Source organism: Acipenser ruthenus, chromosome 25, assembly GCF_902713425.1.
Source record: "Acipenser ruthenus chromosome 25, fAciRut3.2 maternal haplotype, whole genome shotgun sequence".
Classification (NCBI taxonomy): Eukaryota; Metazoa; Chordata; class Actinopteri; order Acipenseriformes; family Acipenseridae; genus Acipenser; species Acipenser ruthenus.
The window spans coordinates 6,588,249-6,610,017 of NC_081213.1; the positions used below are offsets into that span (position 1 = coordinate 6,588,249).

General features: G+C 36.6%; 1 protein-coding gene across 1 annotated transcript in view; it reads left to right on the forward strand.

Moving 5' to 3' along the window:
* The window catches only part of LOC117413934 (parkin coregulated gene protein-like), a 90,758-nt gene that overhangs the window by 51,021 nt on the left and 17,968 nt on the right, over positions 1–21,769 (forward strand). Inside the window, exon 4 of the mRNA XM_059000286.1 lies at positions 2,575–2,724. Coding sequence (XP_058856269.1) covers positions 2,575–2,724 — 150 coding nt within the window. The remainder of the gene's footprint in view (positions 1–2,574; positions 2,725–21,769) is intronic.

The following is a 21,769-nucleotide window of genomic DNA, read 5'->3' on the forward strand; positions in this document are numbered from 1 at the left end:
GTAGTTGTAGTCTTAGTTGTAGTTTGGAAAGTAACCTTTCTAACCATTTGTCTGTTAGAATCTAATTTAATTCTTGATGAATTTACAATATTTATTTTTAGATGTTATTACTCTTGGTATACAATTCCACACATGTATTGTATCCCCAGTAGCATAAAGTGTTTCCTACCTTCTTAACTTTTACTCAGCTTCTATTTGTCTGAAGCAGGGAATTAACATAATTTATAGCATTTAGGATTTTATATACTTCAATTAAAGATCCCTGTTTCCAGTCTTTATTTTCTAGGCTGAAGAGATTTATTTATTTTTACCAGTCCTCCTAGCACATGCCATTAAGTAATAATAGCCTAATTGTTGTAAGTATAATCTTTGCATAATTTCCTGAAACTTTTCCCAGTTCTGGTAACTTGCTGCTGCGTTTCTATAACAGGACTGGTTCTGCTGTTGCAGTGTAATACACAGGCTGTATGAAGTTGTTCTAAGGAACAGGTGAACCTCACTCCCCTGTTTCCATACCATCAGTCCTGGCTTGTTGCAGCTGCTGTTTATTGTCACTTAGATGAAAGCAGCAGCTGATATTAAACTCCTGTCCCGGCTCCACATTACTAAGCTGGTTCTGAGATCTGCAGTGAATTGGCCCCTTACCATTTGCACCAGCATAAGACGCTTATTCACATTACAATAAATAAGTGAATGACAGTTTCATTCATTGTTTGTTGCTAGAATGGCATTGGAATACTAGTTATCCGTGCAAGAGTCCTGTAACATTCCCTTTAAAAAAACAAACACAAAAACAGATCATCGTTTTTCACAGATCAGCTGATTCTGAATTGTCTGAGCAATCGGCATGAAAGAAGGAATCTGTAGGCAACATAAAATAAAAAGAAAGAAAGCTTTTCTTAAAGCAACAGTTTGACTACCAACAGAGCCAAACACTAGAGTTAAGAGAATGGCATTTAATCCATATAGATCAGCTACATTGTTGATATACTGTCTGATGTCAATATAAATCACTATTCTGCAGCCTAACACAAAGGCAAAGAAGAGGATGACAGAGAGTTATGACTTAAGTAACCATGGCCACATATGTAAGCAAACTAAAGTGCAACACACCCGAAGACTTATTTGAAATGTTGATAACATTAAAATGCTTTAATATGACATTGCTGACATTCTAACCACAAATAACCACAAGACAAAAAGCAAAGGACAAAATACAAGTTATGAAAATAACATTCTTTTCTCCAACTTGCGCAAAAGCTGCAGTTCACTGCTTGCTCGAGTTAGATTTGAAAATAAAGACCAAGGTAAATTCTTAATTCTATGAAATGTACTTTAGCAAAAATACCGCACTTTACATATAGCTGTATTATAGATCAAATAGGGTGTTTAGACAAATGGAATGCTTCCTGTTTTTTCAAGTCAAGTTGAGATCTTAATTCAGAAAGTGATGGATTGCAAGCAGAAAGAGCCTGGAAGAATAACATCAAAGGGTCCTATCACCTACAGTTGAGCCCAAGGTGCATGCAATAGCCCTGTATTAAGCCAGAGATATTTGCTGCCCAAAACCTAAATCATTAAGTTTACCCCGGAGTCTCTAGTTAACAGCACACTCCTTTTTGTCCCTGGGCCCCATTGGAAAGGGGAGATTTATTATTTTATTTTATGAAAAAACATTTACCCAGGAAAGGTTGGCTGAGATCAGTGATCTCACATGCAGGGGCTGCAGAATGCAGTTAAAGATTCAAGGAGTAGAAAATTAAAGCAGACAAGGTAAGTAGGAGTAAGGGGCTTGTACTGTATGTCATAAAAACAGTGAGTGTTATTCAAACCAGAGGCCGGTTTTTGCTTGCCAGAATTGTAATAATTTATTGTTTCATGTTTCTATCCCTCGCTGATAAAAATATGAACTCATAACAAAGTGCCCCCTTTCTTACACTTATGCAAGGATTGTTTTATATAAAACATGTATTACCGTACAGTTTATCATCCATAACTTTAAACATGCTATAACCAACTTCTAAAACTCATTCAGGTCTGTTTAGCTTATTTTGAAGTCTGGGATTGCTGTCTTTGTGTGTCACTGATTTATTTTTTTCGTATTATTTTTGTAGTTATTATTATATGATTTATGTCAGACAATAAGATTGGTGTACATATATTATATGTACTGTCTGCAACTAAATACCTTTATATAACTGTATAGGATTTTTGCAGTCTAACCTGTGTGATAGTGGTACAATATTGAATGTTGCACCATCTTGGCAACCACCTTTGCAGAAATAATTTTTTGGTGTAAAATGAAGAATCCCACCTAGTCATTCTGCATTGGTAGAAAGTAATAATGAGTAAGTAATAGTAAATACACTGTATCTGTATCACAGTTTTTTGCTACATTTTAAAAAAGCTGCTAACTAAAATGTAAGTCAAGGTATCAGTTGCATGTATTTATCTGCCCCAAGTCTTGTTCCATGTTGGTGTATTATTATCTTGTACGTCTTAGGCACAGATGCCTGATTCATTTGAAGACACATAGCAACAAGCTCTTTGTGTACACTGTGTTTGTTGTTTCAGATGCTCTCAACACTCGGAACAGGCAGGTGATCTGCACCACACTGAAGATCCTCCAGCATCTGGTGATCTCAGGAGACATGGTGGGGGAGGCCTTGGTTCCCTACTACAGGCAGATCCTGCCCATCCTCAACATCTTCAAGAACATGAACCGTGAGTAGAGCTTCACCTACACAAATCCACTTCACTTACACTGTGAAGTTAGCCCCAGTTTGACAACTTTTATAATCTGTGCTGCTCATAAAAGCCTTTTATTGTAAAAACATAGCAATTCTATTACGTATGTTCACTTTTTATCTACATGTTAATATTTTCTTACATGTTTAATATCCTATTATCAGTGTCTTCTTTCATTCACTGTTGTTGTTTCTGCTTAGATCCCTGCATTTCTGAAGGGAGGTGGAAGAAATGACTACTAGGGGTGTGCAACTGTAACTTCTGTCCCCTATGATGATGACTTAAGCAATACAGAATAAAAGAAAGTACACAGATACAAAATTATATATTAAGAAAATATGGATGGTGTAAATTATCCCTTAAAAAATGAGAATCTGAAATTTCATTCAGAAACTTCAGATTTAAATTGAAATACTAAAATGTTAATTTCCAATTAATGTTTTGCTGTTAGGTGTTAATTTTATGATGATTTTGCACTTATCACAATGCTTTAACTTCATGAGTTTGTGAGTTCTTTAAATATTTTGGATTGCTTTCATGGTTTTCTCTGCTTTTCCTGGGCTGCTAAACAACAAAACAGTCATTGCAAATACAAAGAACTTAAACATCTTGTTACTGCAAATGTTTTTTCTTGTCATACCGAGGTTGACACCTGGCAGGTCTGGCACACAGGTTAAGCAGTGTGCCTTATAGGTCACAAAAAAGTCAGTGATTTAATCTTGAAATGCAAAGCCAGAATCACCTGGCTTCCTGCCGTTGGCTCTAACAACCAGGCTACACTGCCTCCCCCGGGGGTCTTCTGAAAGATAGTAGTAGCAGATAGCAGGTCTATTTCAGACAGATGAGTTTCTCACACCATCTATCTGTACACATCTATGAGGTGACAGTCTTATTCTGCCTTCACACGTAGACCATTTTGCAGGGTCATCCTCCGTAATGCCCTGTTCATCAAGATACTTTGTAAATTATGTGACAGCAGTCTGTGTTCAAAAAAGCTTAGCCTGGGTTTGGCAAAACGTGTTTTGTTAATGTCTTTTACCTTTGGAAAGTTTTATACAGGGATTGAAATGAATCACCTGCATATTATTGCCATAAGGGCCATCAAGGACAAGTATCTGGGATGTAGGTTTCTACCACTGACTGCTCCACTCCATTTCTTTTTCATTCACTGGCACAAAAACACTATTCAACCTTTTATTCCAGTGTTTGATTAGCATTATTTGTGTAAAAGAAAACTGATATTGTTACTCAGAAAGTACATCTAAGGACTTGTAAGTCTAAACTGTTTCTTATATATATATATATATATATATATATATATATATATATATATATATATATATATATATATATATATATATATATATATATTAATTTCTGGATGGAATGTGCAGCCTGGAGCAAAAATCTTCATCTGAGCTTCTTGTTGCACATCTCTCACTAAATTAACCTGCATTCTCTATGCATTCCTGCAGATCGTTTTAGACAGCTTCTGTAATTTGGGTAGGTAGTAAGTACAGCACAGTACCGATATACACATCTTCAATTTCAATAAGGTGCAGGGTTTAAAAGGAGTGCAGCCAGTCTGTTCTGGGCTGTTGAAGAGTGAAGAGAACGGCTGGGAGTGTGTTCAACTGTAAAGAAAAAAAAATGGTAGTGTTAAACCTTGCATAGTGTTTTGTGTTACAAGTAAACAGCTTAGCTGTCCTGTTTTATAGTTAGGTTCCTGTGTTGTGTCTAGTTAATGCTCATTAGAGCTAGGTGTTTATTTAGTTTTTGTTATTATTAAAAGAAATAGCACAACCACTCTTAAAAAATCAGTTTCTGTGTGCTGGGTCTAATGTTTTTAAAGGGGCACACGAACCTCAGTGAGTTGGCCGTGTTACAATTTATATAATAGAGTAAGCGATAGTGGAACCTTTAAAGAAAGTGTCCTAACTGTTTTGCAGCATTTTCCAAAATTGGCTGATAGTGAATGTCATTAATACAACGCTGCCGTTTACTCTGAAAGTGTTATCCGTAGTTGACATTAAAAGCTTTAAGCCCATTTAGGCCAAGAGATGAGTGATATTCAGTGATCTAAGTGGATAGTACAGGCCGTGGTGTCATGTCAGATAAAAAAGGGAAGCAATCTAAGTGAAACTGACAGGGGAGTGGCGAACAAAACATTGCATTGGAAATTAATCACCCCTTTGATTAATAAAAGGGCATTGTGCATCCTGCATGGTTTTTATTAGAAATTTTAATCAATATCCAATTTCTTGTCTTTTGATTCTATTACATTATCTGTGGCAGAAAAAAAGCCTAGCTTATTAATCTTTTTTTATGTAAATCTATCTGTAAATTAGCTGTCAACTTCATTTCAAAATCATTTGGATTCAGTACTTCGTAAACCACAGCGGTTAGCAAGCCTACCCAGTTGGAATAGTTTATCTCTGGCTGGAAGCTGTGTGTATTCATTATTTATTTATTTTCCTCTTCGCTTGCACGATTGGGCTGCTATTGAAATTTGACCTTTCAAAATGAGTTACCACTGATGTAGAAATGACAATCCAGTGAATTATGTGATGAAAGAGCACTTTTGTTCTTTTATAGGAGTATAATTTATGCTATAAAAACACATTATCGAATAAAAGATGTGTAGGAAAATCTGGATTTCACTTTCCCTTTATGAGCAACACTGAAATTCACACTTAACAAAAACATTCAGCTCTGCATGAGGAGTATAAACCCCAGTGGTATACACAGCATGCATCATACATGATGATGATCATAAAATGCTTTTAAATGTTTACATTTGTGGCTAAATGGATGTACAAAGCAGATAAATTAGCAAGCGGATGGGCTATACATTTTGAACACTTTTATATTTTTTAGATTCCTTATATTTCATTAAAAAAAAACAGGCAATACCTGTGCTTGACATCCTTTTGAAAAAGGATTCTGGACAAGCTTTCATGTCAGTGACAAACATCGATCAGATCCATTGTTTCACAGTAATGTAATTGTAGTTAACAAAATAGCCCCTCAAGCTACCATGAGTTTCGCAGTATGGATGATGTTGGGTTGCATGAGCGCGGTTTGAGAACTCAACACCTTGGCGATTCAGTGCTGTAGGCTCCATGCGGGTGTTATAGAGGGTACATGATGTTGCCTGGTTATATGCGTTTTTTCATGGGATGACTTATTATTGACATCCAGTAACTGATGAATGCCTCAGGCACTTGGGTTTACGAATAGGATGTGTGCTTCTGGCAAGCTCTGTACAATAGAGTTCTTCACTCAGGAGCACTCCAGACTCCACTGGGATTCTCAGCATCACAATGGTGAATGGTATTACATGACTCTGGGAGGCTTAATAACCTGATGGCTATCTGTATATGAGCGATAGAGACCTTGTAACCAACAAGTGTTACTGCAAGGGATCTGGGGAATACACACTGCTGTCTGGGGTGGATGGGATTTAATAACGTATTACCAGTATTGTTCACCAAACTGAACTTCAAAAGAGAAGCCTATAATAATAATAATAATAATAATAATAATAATAATAATAATAATAATAATATTAATAATAATAATAATAATCTGATACAAGTGGATTTAAAAAAAAAATGGAATAACTGTCTGATGATATATGAATGTGATGTGTCTTGGATATTTTATAAACTAGAAAGGTTGTAAATAGTCATAGTTTATAGCCTGGGAATAAGGGATTATAGGTTATAAGCGGAGTTATAGGCAGATTATCATTATTTACATGTGATTTAGCATGGGAAACGTACATAAATTGGACTCACCAGTTACTGCCTTGGAATTCTAAGATAGATTGTATTTGCAGCCCTATTACTACCTTTCCCTGGGGCTATCGACAAATCGTGTCTAGAGCACCAAATGCTATGCCCAACTGCAAAAGGGCATTCCATTCCACTAACTCGTTCATTAATTATTGCTTTCCAAAGAAATGTGATGGATGAAAGGGATGGAATGATTGAAGAGACATAATTCAGTAGGACTTTATGTGAAAGTTACACCAATGTTGAATATACTGCCCAATGACTGGGTACGAAAGAAATGGAGGCTCTGGAGATCAAACTGATGACAACCTTTAACAGTCGCCATTACAAGCCCACATTGATTGTGTTGAATTTTGTGCACATTCTACATAAGCGTTTATAACACCAGGTCCTGAATCTATTTTATAGATATGTATTATTGAAGGATGTCACAACATGACATAACTTTTTCGACCATTTTAGGATTCCGAACATGAATGCATCAAGATATGATTGTAAAGATATGCTTTTTGCAAAGGTAATTATGAATTCACAATTCTGTAACTATCATTTTAAACCTTTCTCCATATAAGGCAACAACAGCCCAAACTTCTGACTTCTAGCACAAGTGTTTTTTACGATGAAATCTGCTTGTGTGCTGTATGAGGAGCCGCCATACTGTACCAGCACAGGTACTCAAACCAAAGTCAATAGTGGACTGTGCCCTACAGAACAAATATGAGTAGCACGCTTTGTACTCATGTATAGTGGTAGCACTTAATAGTTGACTAGTCAAATAGTAAAGTGACAGTCGACCTCCGAAACTGGTGGTCGACTAATTGCACATCCTCCACATTTCAGATAGAGGGAAGTGCAGTTGCAATCCATTAACATAAATGACATTTTAGAACATTAATAAATAGTTCATATTTTCTAACTAAAATATAGTCCACACACAGAAAAATGGTCCAAACTGTACATTCACAAATTGAGCACCAGACATTATCAAATACATTTCATTTTAAAATGGTGACTAGTCAACTACTGACCTTGACTATTTGACTCTCATTCTAGCCCTGCACCTGTATTACATTTTGTTTCATTTAATATATTCTGCATCTTTAACTGTTTTAAATTGGAAAACGCGTGGCCGTATCTTTGGGTTCAAATACCTTGTATACATGTAAAAAATGTAAATCATAAAGTAGACAGTTAAGCAAGCAATGTCCCTTGACGTTCACCAGCAGAAACTAGTAAATGTTGCTAATATAATTCCCCTTTTGTTCACTCTTAGTGTTTTAATAAACCACTGGAAGTCCAGCAGCAGGTACAGCATGTCTTTGTTATGTTTGAGTGGTAAGTGCTTATATGCCATTCATCACTGCCTCCTGCATTGTCTTCCAGTTCATTTTGCCTCTTATCTTCCTGCTAGGATTTTTTCTCATCACAACACAACTTCAAACTGGTTTCCTGACATATTTCAGACAACATACAGAACAACAGCACCCCTAGGTGAAGACATTTCCATTTCACAAACTGATGGAGAAGTTAAGGGAGAACTTGTTGACTCTTTTGGACAGTGAGGAATTACTGCCGGTAGAGCAGTATGTGAGGGCAAAGATGTGCTGATTGTGTGTCTTAGTTTTGAATCCATAATATGTTGCAGAAGTTTATATGTATTTAATACATGTGTTCACCTTTTTATTACAAAACTGGAGAAAATGTATGCGATACATGTTGCTTTAAATTTCTAATGTCCCAGATATCCCTACTACAGTAGAGCTGGCATCATCCTTGTGTGTTTATTTAGATTATTACACCTACATGTGCTCAATGAGGGTGATATAAAGCACTGGATTCTGATGAATAAACGCTAAGGGGTGCAGAGTTGAAATGGGGATGGGGGTGCTATGACTTTCACAGGCAAAAATACAGGCATTTGATAACTTTGTCCATTGCTTCAGCTTTACGTTGGGACGGAGAGATTGCTCAAATCATCTCGCTGCTGTAGTTTTCTTGTCCACAACACAATCCTTTTTGACAGTCAAGTTTGTTTACATTCTCAACGGTACCTTTAAGTTAGGGACACAAGCCTTCCTTGAAGCCTGGTGTACACATCAGCACACACTTCAATAAAATGTGCTATACTATCAGTTATTAAAATACAATACTGCAAGTTTCCAATAGGGAAAAAGTAAATGTAATGCTGTTCCTACTCAACATGCTTCAGAGCACATAATGATTTTTTTTACCTCTACACGTTTAAGAACGAAACTCTCTCTCTCTCTCTCTCTCTCGTTTAAAATATATATTAAACTAATCTCCCTTTGGTTATGCCTCTTGGTTCTGTTAATTTCAATTGTCAGCAGGTTTGTGCAGGTAGCCAATCAGGCATGTTCTGCAGCCCCTCGGCTGAAATGATGTTTGCCTTCAATTTAAAGGTCAGGAGATAAGACTGAAGCTCATGCATAATCTAAAAAATGCACAGAACCAGGGTGTCATGTTTTCCAGTCATACTTCAGAAGACTTTGTTCTTTCAAATGTTTTTATTAATTGCATGCTTTGTTCTTGCTTTCGTATGTGTGTGTTTTTAATATAACTTTGTGAATCTGCTACTGGATTGACAGCACTGGCAGCTAAAGTTCTCTGTTTAAATAACAGGAGAGATAGCACTGGCAGCTGCAATGAGAACTCGTCTACACATTACCTTCTAATATGCTTTACCCTGCACTACAGGGACCAACCAGCCTCTAAGAGGTCATTTTAACCGCTGTCTTTCCAATCCGTGACTTTTTTTGTACCAATGTAAACATTTTAAAACCAATGCTAAGGACCAAACTCGCATATCATTTAGCTGTGGAAAAGTGTTGTAGAAAAAATGAATTCCCTGTAGATGTGGTGGAGTCCCAAGTCTCGCTCATTTACAGTAAGACTGACAATTCATTATGCATTTCAGTGGCTCTAGCTTTTTTCATATTTCACTTTTTTTGATGCTCTGACCTTTGCATCTATTTATTTATTTTTATTTTTGAGATGATCTGGTGAACAAGATCAAATCACAAGTCAAATCTCAAACATTATAGTTTGTGCAATGCATGATTTAAGCTAAAGGTTACGTATGAATGCTATAAAAAAAAATCCCTATTAAAGGGCACAGCTCTTCATAGTGACAGATAGCTCACTACAATCTTTTGCATGTATTTGGTAAAAAGGTACAGTTTCTTTAAAACAATTAAATATATATAGAGAAATAATCCAAGTCCTGTTTTTATTCTTGCCATTTCTCCTATTTTAAATGAAATGTTGATATTTTTGCAATTATATTTTTAAAATGTTCCTAGTTACGCCCTGTGCGTATCCTGTAAATACCAGCTTGTACGAGATTATGATGGTGATGTAATACCACAGATGTTGTCCTCCATTTAAGTGTCTGCTTTACTTTTTCCATAGCATTTGATTGTTCAAACACAGGTTCCAGTGTTATGCAGGATTATATGGAGACACATGCTGGTCTCTGTGGTTAGTTGTTGTGTCTCCATGTCTCTTAAAAAGACAATGAAGCCTGCAATCTGAACACTTTAACCCTGTGGACCACAGCACAATGCCAATTGTCCTGTCTTTTCTCATAATTTTTTTCCTTTGAAAGGAGATCCACAAAAGCAGCTGTTGTCATATTGTATTTGTAATGAAAGAAGAAAATCTGTTCTGTTCAATCATCCAAAGGGTCTGTAATCCAGAGAGCCAGTGAATTTTGTACTTGGTTAAATCTCTTTCCTGGAAGGCTGTCGCATGGAAAGAAGGAGCATAACTATTTTTACCAGCTGCTTCGTCAGTCTGTCGCACAAAAGAAATGGTTTGGAAACAGTAGAGCATTTGTTATGTATTTTAACAGTGCACATTTAACATAGTAATTTATGAGTAAGGTTGGATTTTTTTTCACAGTTACCACAGATTTCCCGATCTCCGTAAAATGTACACATTGCCATGTGATGTAGTTCACTGTGAAAATTCAATTTCTGAAAGAACAGTGTAAATATACATATTTTTTAATCACTTAAAATACAGCAAACGGTTGGGTGATTGCCACACTACCTGTTACACTGCTTTTGGGAACCTGGCAGACAGTTTAGTTTGCTTCCGGTTAAATGATTGAACACACTGCATTAGAGCAGCACGATTTCTTTAAAATGACTTAAACGAAAAAGACACCAGCTGCATCAAAGATCGGAAATATTTCTGCAAGAAGGGGACATGTCTGTTATTTTTACATGTATTTCTGTTTCATATTTTACATGTATTTAAAAGGTGGACATAAAAAATGAAATATTCTACAATTTAGCATTTACTGTTTTTCAGCATTTAAACATTTTGGAACATCTGTTTAATAATAACCCTAGAGAAAATGATCAATTTTGAATGTCACAACGCTGTTTTTTATGCATTAATAAATATCATGTTTAATTGCGAAATATCTTGAAATACTGGTACCTTTTTTTGGACCATGAAATGCCGTGAAATAATTGCCTAGCGGCCAGGAAATTATTTTGGTTTTATACAGCTCTTAATTACTCGCTTTTACGATGGTTTGCACCTTGTCAGAGGAGGTACAAAGTGTTTGGAGGGTCAGCAATTGCCCAAGTGCAAAGCAAAATCCTTACAACTCATTATAATGTTTGCGTCTGATTAGCATCCCAGATCCCTGCTCTTCATTTGAATACATTTCAATATCATTTAAATTGATTAATGATGGCAAAGAGCTAATTTGATAGCGGGTGCAGATTGCCAGGTGAAAACCATTCTTTACATATACCGCTTTTTTAGTGACCGCTAAAATACCACCTTACGCCAGCTAAACACGTTTTTTGGCAGCAGTATGGGTTTTTGCATGTATCCTTACATCGGCCCCTAATTGTCTAGGTGTGACTATTAAGCAGATACAAATTTGTGTTTGGCATCCTAGATGGTGTTATACCGAAGTGTTTGCTGAGAGCAAAATAGAAATTCTAAACTAAATTACATTCCACTATGATGTGACCAAGCATGCACAGTGCAATGTAGGATGCAACATACACATTAAATAAAAAGATTCTTAGTTGTGCTAATAGTAAAATGTTCAGCTATAATTCGCTATACCTATACTATATTGAGAAATAAACTGACGGTTGGACGAGCTGCTTAGAGCAATATCTGCTATACCTTACTGTGGCAGGATAGCAGCAGAGGGAAGACTCAAGAGACAGAAAGTGCAGTGAAACCAAAATATTTTAATTAACAAAACACAAATAAAAAGGCACGATGGCCAACCAAAAAGACCAACACAAAAACAGGCTTTAAACAACCCAAAAAGAACATACATATATATCTATCTCTCTCTCTCTCTCTCTCTCTCTCTCTCTCTCTCTCTCTCTCTCTCTCTCTCTCTCTCTCTCTCTCTCTCTCTCTCTCTCTCTCTCTCTCTCTCTCTCTCTCTCTCTCTCTCTCTCTCTCTCACGCACGCACGCACGCACGCACGCACGCACGCAGTCTCACAGTTACAAACACTCACCCTACTTACAAACACTCACCCTACTTACAAACACTCACCCTACTAACAAACACTCACCCTACTAACAAACACTCACCCTACTAACATACCCAACCACTCCCTTTTATACAGGTGCCTGGCTAATTGGGCAATTCGCACCTCATTAGCCCAGGCACATTCCACACATTCCTCACACATACTCACTGAACCACACCCCAAACTCACTCACATCCACTCTAAACAATACAAAAAACACAGAACCACCACAAAATAGGCTGCACCCCATCACACTTACCTAAAAAGGGAACCTTTTATCTGTGCAAATGATCTTGCTGCTAGAATCATGTTCCTATAAGTACAGGTTAGTTCTTTGGTGAATGTTTTTTATGGATTGTCTGATAAAGTCCAATAACAACCTGGGTACACAACTGCTATTAAAGAGCTGTAATGAATTAAACATATCTCAAGCATGCATTCAATAAGAAGTCAGTTATCTCTGCAGGCTTTCTTACTAATCACCAATAAAAAACATTGAATGGAAACACATCCGAATCTGTAGTTCCTGCTGAGTACAGAGCTTTAGCCTGAAACACCCAGAGAACGCTGAAGGGCAAGCGAGAAATGTTACTGAAGCACTGCATCATACCATACACAAATCTGTCCCCAAACCTCATCAGCATTGTTTGAAGGCTGGGTTTATAGATGCACTTAAATGTGCTGGCCAGCAATAGGTTCCCAAAATTGAGTTGCCTTTGACAGTTTTCAATACAGATTGAATTGATATGTCTATAGTTCATGTTGCAATCTCCAAACTGGAATCTCCCGGAGCTTTATCGTCTTATGTGTATTTTGAACCGTTTAATCAAAGACGGAAAGGCCCTAGACCATCAAAGAAAAAAGGGCCTAGATTGTAGATCTGTAGCCAGAAGGGAATTCATGGCCGACTTAAATAAAAAAAAATAATAAAAAAATACAAAAATAAATAAAAACATTGGCAATTGTTTAATTTCCATAGCTGGTTGGGGTTAATGACACGCCTGACTTATCCATATTATGGATTAAGGGACCAATCAGCCCTCTCAGGATCTGACAGTTGCCCTGTATCCTAGAAATAAAAATTAGCACAGCCGTTTAGCAATTAGTTTTAAAGGCACTTAGGAATTATAAATTAGAAAATACTTTGGGCTCTTGAACTAAATTTTAGCTCTAAGAAGAACTCTAGGGCCAGAGATAATGGATGTCGATGACTGTCCTTAAATTAAACAATATCTACAAACTTAAGGACATGCCATGCATTTTCTTACTGGGGCCCATAACCGCTTATGGAGCTCTGCAGATCATAGCCTGCAGTGTGGTGACATATGGCCACTGCTGATACAGAGAAAAAAAAGTTCTGCGTCATGCAGATAAAATTATATAAAGATTAGGGAGAAAGAAAATAATTTCCATTCTCCAGCTGAGCAGATTCAGGCACTGAAAGTGCATGCAGTGTGGAGAGAGGCAATTTGTCTGCCAACCCACACCCTGGCACTCGTCTTAAAATGAATGGGTCTGATGCTCAGAACTAAGGAGATGACATGTACTGGGTTTGTAGGAGGAGTTTTGCAAAACAGGTCCACACTTTATCGTAATCACATCCACAAGTAATTTTAGACCTTTTTATTTCCTGAACTTTTTTGTAAGGCATAGGGGGAGTATAAAAAAGATATTACTTTGAAATATAAATAGTACACTTATTTCAGTTCTGTTTGACAGATTTACACATCAAGTTGTACATCAATTCTCATAATATTTTAATCATCCATGTGCTTCAAAGGTTTGACAGCTTGGGGTCTCTATTTCTGATGGAAAATAGAACTAGAGACTATGGTTATATATCCTTAATCTTCAAGCGGGATAAAGGATAGATTTTACATTTACTGTACACAGGTGACTCATCTGTACACATTTTAGACTTAAATCCTGATAGAATATTACTTGGGATGAAACCAATGAACTCCCCGAACAATAGCACCTGTAACACAACCAAACTTTATTAAAAACTTTAAAAACAATCAATGTATCCCTTTCGCTCTGATAGAAATAATTGAACTAGCTGGATGTGAGTAGGTTAATTACATCCTACAACGGTGATATGACCTTTTCTACTTTAGTGCAAATAGTTTCAGTTTCATTTTGGACGTTTTAAATGAAAGTCTTTAATAATGTATCCAACTTATTTCCCAGGAGACCCTTCATTAGTGTGAGCCTGTGACATTTTATTGCAGTGCGTTACATGTCCCTAATAATATCATTGTCAATTTCAATAGAAGGACAGAGGAGGCCCACTCGGTTATGTAACACTTGCATTAAAAATTAAAGGGCCAAGTCTAAACGTGTCAAGTGAGCTGTCAATAGTGTGTTTGAGGTTCTAGAATCCAAAGTTATTAACTAGTGGTGGGGGTGATATGAATTTAAATCCAGACACTATTGGATGTAGTACTATTGTAAGAATTGAGCATTCGGTAACACACTGCAAGCTGTTCAGAAATTCTATGTGCTGCTGCCACCAGCTTATCTTGGTGGAAGCTTAAAATCATAATATTGACTCCTATTTCATGCCTTCTTGATTATGATGAAGACTGATTCTTGTTTTATTTTTTTTAAATATATGAGAATGCCCGGTGTTTTGTCTATATGGCTAGGTACTCAATTATGGATTCACCAGTGATGTGGAAGTCAAAGCTTTTCATTAGACTACCCTAATGTGTAAAGTATATTGCTCAAATGTGGGATGATTAACTTTTAATTTTATCAGCTCTAATGCTGAAAGTCAATTTGCTGAATAACTCTAAAAAGTTGTTAAGGTAGATTCTAGTGTCTATGCTCATGCTGAAATAATGCTCAAATTATTGAGGTTATCATCTAGTAAAAGGTTTTAAAGGGGAGCTGAAACATTTACTGTATGTGTATAAAAATAGCCTTTAGGATTCAATATAATAAAGTGCTGTTTAAACCTGTTTCATTGTTAAATTCGTATTTGCTTTAAGGAAAGTAAAACCTGGAAGACACAGAATAAAACATGTTTTCATTAGGAAAAAATATATAATATTAGATAGAAAAAGATGTTTTATCTTCAGCACATGTGCTGGAACATATTACCTCCCATTACCCAATACTAGGGAGTGCAGTTCCATTTCAGCACTTAAATAAGTTGTCTGAGTACCTTACTCATATTCAATGCTGCTGAGTGATTCTTTTTATCGGATCTTATTTTGGAATCTATCTTGTAGTCATTCAAATCCAATGACAAAATGCACTGTTCCAAATTATACTACATTACTAAACCGATTACTAAACAAACAGTATTGTTTTTTGCTTTTATTATTTGTTTTTTTGAAACTATGACTTCTATAACAGGTTAAAGGACAGTTAATGTGGGGGCTCCCAAGTGGTGCATCCAGTAAAGGCGCTCCACATGGAGTGCTGGATGCACCCTATAGCCTGGAGGTCGCCGGTTTGAGTCCAGGCTATTCCACTACTGACTGTGGACGAGAGCTCCCAAGGGGCGGCACACAATTGGCCGAGCGTCGCCCGGATGGGGAGGGCTTAGGTTGGCCAGGGTGTCCTCGGCTTACCGCGCACCAGTGACCCCTGTAGATTGGCCGGGCACCTGTGGGCTATCCTGTAAGCTGAGTTGTCCTCCGACTCTGTACCTCTGAGGTGGCTGCATGGCGGGCCTGCAGAGTGAAAAAAAAGCAGTTGGCTGACAGCACATGTTTCGGAGGACAGCTTGTGTTCGCCTTCACCGCTGAAGGTGAGCTGAGCCTAAACTAATACAATTGGCTATTTCAAATTGGGAGAAAAATGGGGTCAATCAATTGGCAACTACTAAATTAAAAATAGACAGTAAGTGTAGTGTAGTTATTACTGCACCTACAGTAACAACACATTTTACTGCTTGATTAAATGAAGCAAGATAGAATACTGCTGCAATAGACACACATTAAATTAACAAAAGTATACACTTTAACACAAGCGTCCCAAAATAGGAACATAACAGCTTTATTGTAAATCCCAGGAAGGTTGTTTACCACTCTGGGGAGTGTAGATCGGGTCGTTGCCCCCACATTTATCCTGGGATTTACAGGGGGCACCTCTGGGCCCCATTTACTGAAACACAGTCTATGTACCTCTTTTTCACAATAAAAGCAAGAAATATCCAATTCCCACTCATTTAATATAAGGCTCCAGTATGCACCTACAGCACATGGTTTCATTCTTTTTCACCTTAAAAAAAAAACAATAATTTTGCCAATTTTTGTATAAAAAGCTTAGTAAATTGGGCCACTTGTATAGTTCTTTCTTGTAACATTTCTACAGTGTTTAGCATAGCTTAACAGCCTGTTATGGAACACCATAAACTATAGGCTAATTAGTTCAACTGATTCTAATGTGGAGGCTCCCCGACTGAGAATTATGTTAGCGTTAGCTTCTATTGTTATATTTAGCATCTGTTTGATTAAAGTGTAACTGCAGAGTCCTAATATATATTCACAAAGAGACAAGGAGCAGTGAGGGCCGTATGAATATTTAATTCAGATCATAACTCTGAAAACGGTTTGCCCGTTTTTGTGCTTTGGAGTGCTGTATTATTTATTAACAAGAGTAAAAATATCTCGCTGTAGCAGAGATTCCGTTTTGTAGACGTGTGTGTGTGGGGGGGTAGGGGGGTGGATCTGAAATGGAACCTTTATCCAGGGAGATTTTATTGAAACTGAAATGTATACATGGCATTAATAAAACTGCAGGGAAAACCAAACAGTACTGTACCATTATGAGGAGTAAGTGGCTCTTTAAGCAATATTAAGAATTAATTTGGGGCAGTTTTAAGCCCCCTGAGTAACTGATCACTTAAATAGTAAAGTGGAGACATGGGATTCAATGCTGCTGCAAGGCAAAGCATGGTAGTGCTGTCACAATTAGCGGAGTGAACCTCCAGTGCAGCCCAGAGGGGCTGTATTGTACATATCAGCATTCCTATACAGTAACAACCAGCATTTCCCTGTGTTATGCACAACAGGGCTTCAAATAAATCATGTATTGATTATATATTTTTTTTCCCCCTGTGTGCTTGCACAGCAGAAATGTATGAAAAATAGGGGTGGCGCTATCCATTAGAGAATACCAACCCAGTGTCTGAAGCTCTTGATCAAAACTGTTAGAGATTGTTTTTCTGTTTTATAAAAGGACCTTGGGAGCAGATACTGAAGCAGTAAACCTAAAGAAACGCATTAAGAAATAGACAAATGTGTCTTAAAAAAAGAAGTGGGAAGTTTATTTAGGTTTAATTAGATTATGATTTAGTAATGGTTGAAGTATACTACTAAAAATAAATAAATAAATACAAAATTTGGTAAACAAATGGTTGTACAAACCTCCTTCAATAGTGTCCATTTATAGTACATGTACTGGCATAAAGCCTGGGGCCAATTCTTCTAATTGTAACTTTGCACTCTTTCTGGTCAGCCCCTTGTTAATATAGGAATGCTGATAAATTAGCTTTTGCCTCCCAGCCTCTTCTGCAGAAGCTAATTTGAAAGCTACAGGGACTGACCCAATATGTTAAAATATGTATGTAATCTAATCTTCTGTTGCAAGCCTTCCAATGTACCACCTCCTTACTGCATTTGCATTTCATCTCAGATTGAATCTGCACGTTCCTGTAAAATGCATAAGGATATTTCCGAGAGAGGGAGAGCCATTTCAGGAGTGTAAACTAGCAGCTCCTTTCGATTTGTGTCTCGGCACAATTCCTGGCCCACCCACTCCCTGACATTAACTGCTCAATTCGAAATGGACTGACTCGCCTACCAGGGTTCTTTCTCAAGAAACGTGTTTGTAAACACCAAGCGCATCAGCCCACCAGGTTAAACACTGAACATGTTGTGAAGCACACTGAAACAAGCAACAACAAATAGCAAAAACAGATATCAAAACCATTATTGAAATTATAGCCACCAGCTTTGGTGGGGTTTTTTTCCAAGCATTACTTGAAGGTGTATTTATTTTTTAAATTTGTCTTTTAATTACCATGCAGTGATAACTGTTGTATGAGTAATAACAGCAATCTGTGCTATTACCAGTAAGGGGATGTTGGTTATAAGTGATGCATTTATTGTGAATTATTCAAATTTTCTCACATGGATTAATCTTCTTGTACTAAAAATAGACATTTACGTGATCAATCAAAAATTGAGGTAACGAATTTAAGTCTAAAGGGATAACCAAGGCTTAAAAAGGTCTCTTCGGCTAGATTTCTATAGGATGTCCTGAAATAATAGTAAAAAATGTTGTCATTTAAATCCTTTGTCTATCCAAAAAGACAACTTTTGTTTTTATTTTTGTACACTGCAGTTATACCTCTTACATATTTGTGTGTGTTCTCCAGACTTTTGTTTTCACTAGTCGAAAGTCTATTTTCCTTCTCAACCATCTCCTGGTTTCACAGACAGATTAATCTTGGATTACTTTAGCTAAAGTATTATTAGGTAGTGCAAGATTAGTGCTCTTCTAGAATCCTATTAATCTGAGTAATCTGAATGGTTCATGCTGTACTCTACTATACTTGGGCACTCTTACATAGCAGTTGGTTTCCACAATAGCAGAAGAAGAAAATGTTTTATGTAATATAATGATTTATGTTGCCAGCAGTGTGACATTGCAAGCAGGCATATGAGTGATGTCTCCCAGATGGCTGAGTAACCAAACGACTGGGCAACACCTCCTAAGCCTTCAACTGTCTTTTGCGGGGTATGATTAACAAATGTTCTTCTGTCACCATCTCAAGCCATGGCTGTGTCCTTGGAAAAACTAAGGGAGCTTGGGCAGACAAGGACACAGCTCCACCGGGAACTTTCTTAATTGGGCCACTGTCAATTTGGTTGGCTTTTACTCATCACATAGAATGGTGATATATACCTCACATTCCACTGTAATCCACCAGGAATCAAGAGCTGAGGAAATCTGATTTATTAAGTATAAACTGACTGCCATGCAAAGGTGTTTCTTTATTTTTAGAAGCTCAAACAAACTGCGGATGAGGTCTAACTTGACAAACAGAAAAGAGAAAAGCCTTTGTCAGTGAGGGTGCAACAAACATATAAACAACAAAATTGTAATGTTGCTTTCTAAATTATTTAAAATCAATAGAAAGATATATGCAAGACTTGTAGGGCTCTATTCAGTTGATGTAAACAATGGTGTATCTAAATATTGCCATAGAAATAAATAAAATAAAATAGAACCCTCCCTGGCATTTTGTGTTTTTGCAGACAGATAATCGATTCTTATTCCAACACTAATCGGGTTTGGTGAAATTGTCCTCTATTGCATTCCCTTGTAAGATTACAAGCAACTTCATATTGTTGCTTACAGACATACTGTACATAGTTGACACTATGATAAGGAATAGGGTCTCAATAACTTTGGAAATCGTTGTAGGTTGTATCGGGTTTGAAAAAGTGAAGGTTAACTGATTTATAAGACCTCTGCCTCTGGGTTTGCCCAGCACGGCTCTGTAGTAATGGAAAGTGTGTTTTTAAAAATAAATAAATAAATAAATAAATACAATGCAAGAGGAATAGACAGCAGCCTTTTATGCCTATGTGGTAGCCTTGTGCTGTTGCTTCAACTCACTGCATCAAAAGCCTCCTAATTTCATATCCACGCTCCCCCTGTCAGGCAGGGCTCTGAGCTGACTTTAGGGAGATGGTTAGTCTCAGGGTCTTCAGTGCATGTGGCTGCTATTCCTTTCCTTAGTAATAAAGCGAGTGGGCGTCCTGGCAGATCCTTTGTCTCCAGCCACGCGCCTACAGCAGATCAAGCAAAGGAACACTTTGCAGTTTTCTCTCCTCAAATCTAACGGAGGATTTATTTACCATGGCTGAAAATACGTTTAATATTCAAATCACTACAGTGCTGTACACCAGTCCTATACAATGTCCATGCCTGAACATTAACTTTGTTATACAACTCCTGTTGCTTGATAACTTATTCAAATTATATCTTATAAAACCGAATGAGAACAAGAATTTTTTTAAGTAAAATAAAAATGTTTTGTGTGAGTATCAGTACTGGCCCACACGCAAGATGTGTGAACCAGGTTTTTTTTTTTTTTTTTTATTATTTTTCTATACCTTTTTAAAAGCATAAGCTAATATATATGCACTGTCCAGACCACAAAAGTATCTTCTTCAGGTGAAGTGTAAATTGAAGACAAAGACTTGAATGCCATTTACATTTATGGACAGCAGTGATGAGGAGCCTTGAAACCTCAAATGCTGCTGATTGTTTCCCTTTGCTTTGATTGATTGAGTTTAAAATCCTGCTTCATTGGATACATTTGTTGTTATTTACCTATATAATAATGCCACAGAGGTCATTCCCTTTAGCCAATTGACCGCTGTAGCAGTTAAGTGTCCTGAGCCGAAGTTAAGGGCACTCGATAGAGAGCAAAATCAATTATGAAAGTAATGACCTACGTACTCTAGGTTATTGGTGTAATTAAACTAACAAACAGCCTTTTCTCAAAATTGAAAGTTCTAATTAGGGGTAGAAAAATATGTTAACATTTCTTTTTTCATTTTACTGTGACTGCAGTTAATGACAGCTTATTGAAGATTGCTTTAGATTGTCTGTCTACAAAATCATGAATTGGGTTTAACAAAAAAATAAGTTCCATGTTTGAAGTAGTACATTTTATTTGATGACAATGGCCATGGTCAGTAACAGCAATTCAAATTAAGGTAATAATGGAATTTTTTAAAACTATCTATTAAAATTCCAAACTGTCATTTATATGTTACTGCTTATGTTCACATTTACTTTTCATTTCAATTCAAACTGTTGCATACAATAAAATGATCAATATTGTTAGTTCACCACTAGGGTAAAGACAAAAGCATTACTATTTTTAAGTTTGTTGACTTTTCTAGCTATTCGATACTACCGTTAGCGTGCAATGGTTAAAATTAAAACATTTATGAACTCAATGCTTGAATCAATGTGTTCTGTTTGTTGCAAACAACTGACTGGGCTATTTCAAATTGTTATCTATAAGCAGTATTGCTATACATATTTCTGTCAAAATGTTCTGTTGACTGAGTACTGCTTTTATGTGAACAAGCAAGACACAGGGATGATGATTGCATTAGTTGACCTTGATGACCTAATGCCCTTGCCATTTGCACAATAACTGCATAGTCAATTGTACTGCACTGCAGAAAACAGAAGTGGAATAATACAAATGATTTGCTAGGATTTTAATTCCAATTTATCTTTGTCATAGTTTTGCTGTACCCATTATGGCTGGTGCACACATGTCAGACTTTATTTATGTCCTTGGAATATTTTAAAATACTGTTAGAGCAGAATTTGGAGAAAATATGTTGGCATCATTAACCCAACAACAAATCTTACATTTTTTTAAATATATAGCATCTTAATTTTTCACTGAATTTCCCAATATAAAATATTAAAGAAAATCTCAAATAAATGTGAAAACTGCAGTTGTGGTCATGAATATTACAACACCTTACATTTTCCAGTCATTTTTCAAATATTAATGTTTCAATAAATTATTAATACGTTTCATCACTTAAATGTGTACGATAACTAGTAAGAAGATAGCAGAGACTCTAATTTAGGATGGGATTATGAACAGGACACAGAGAATGATCAA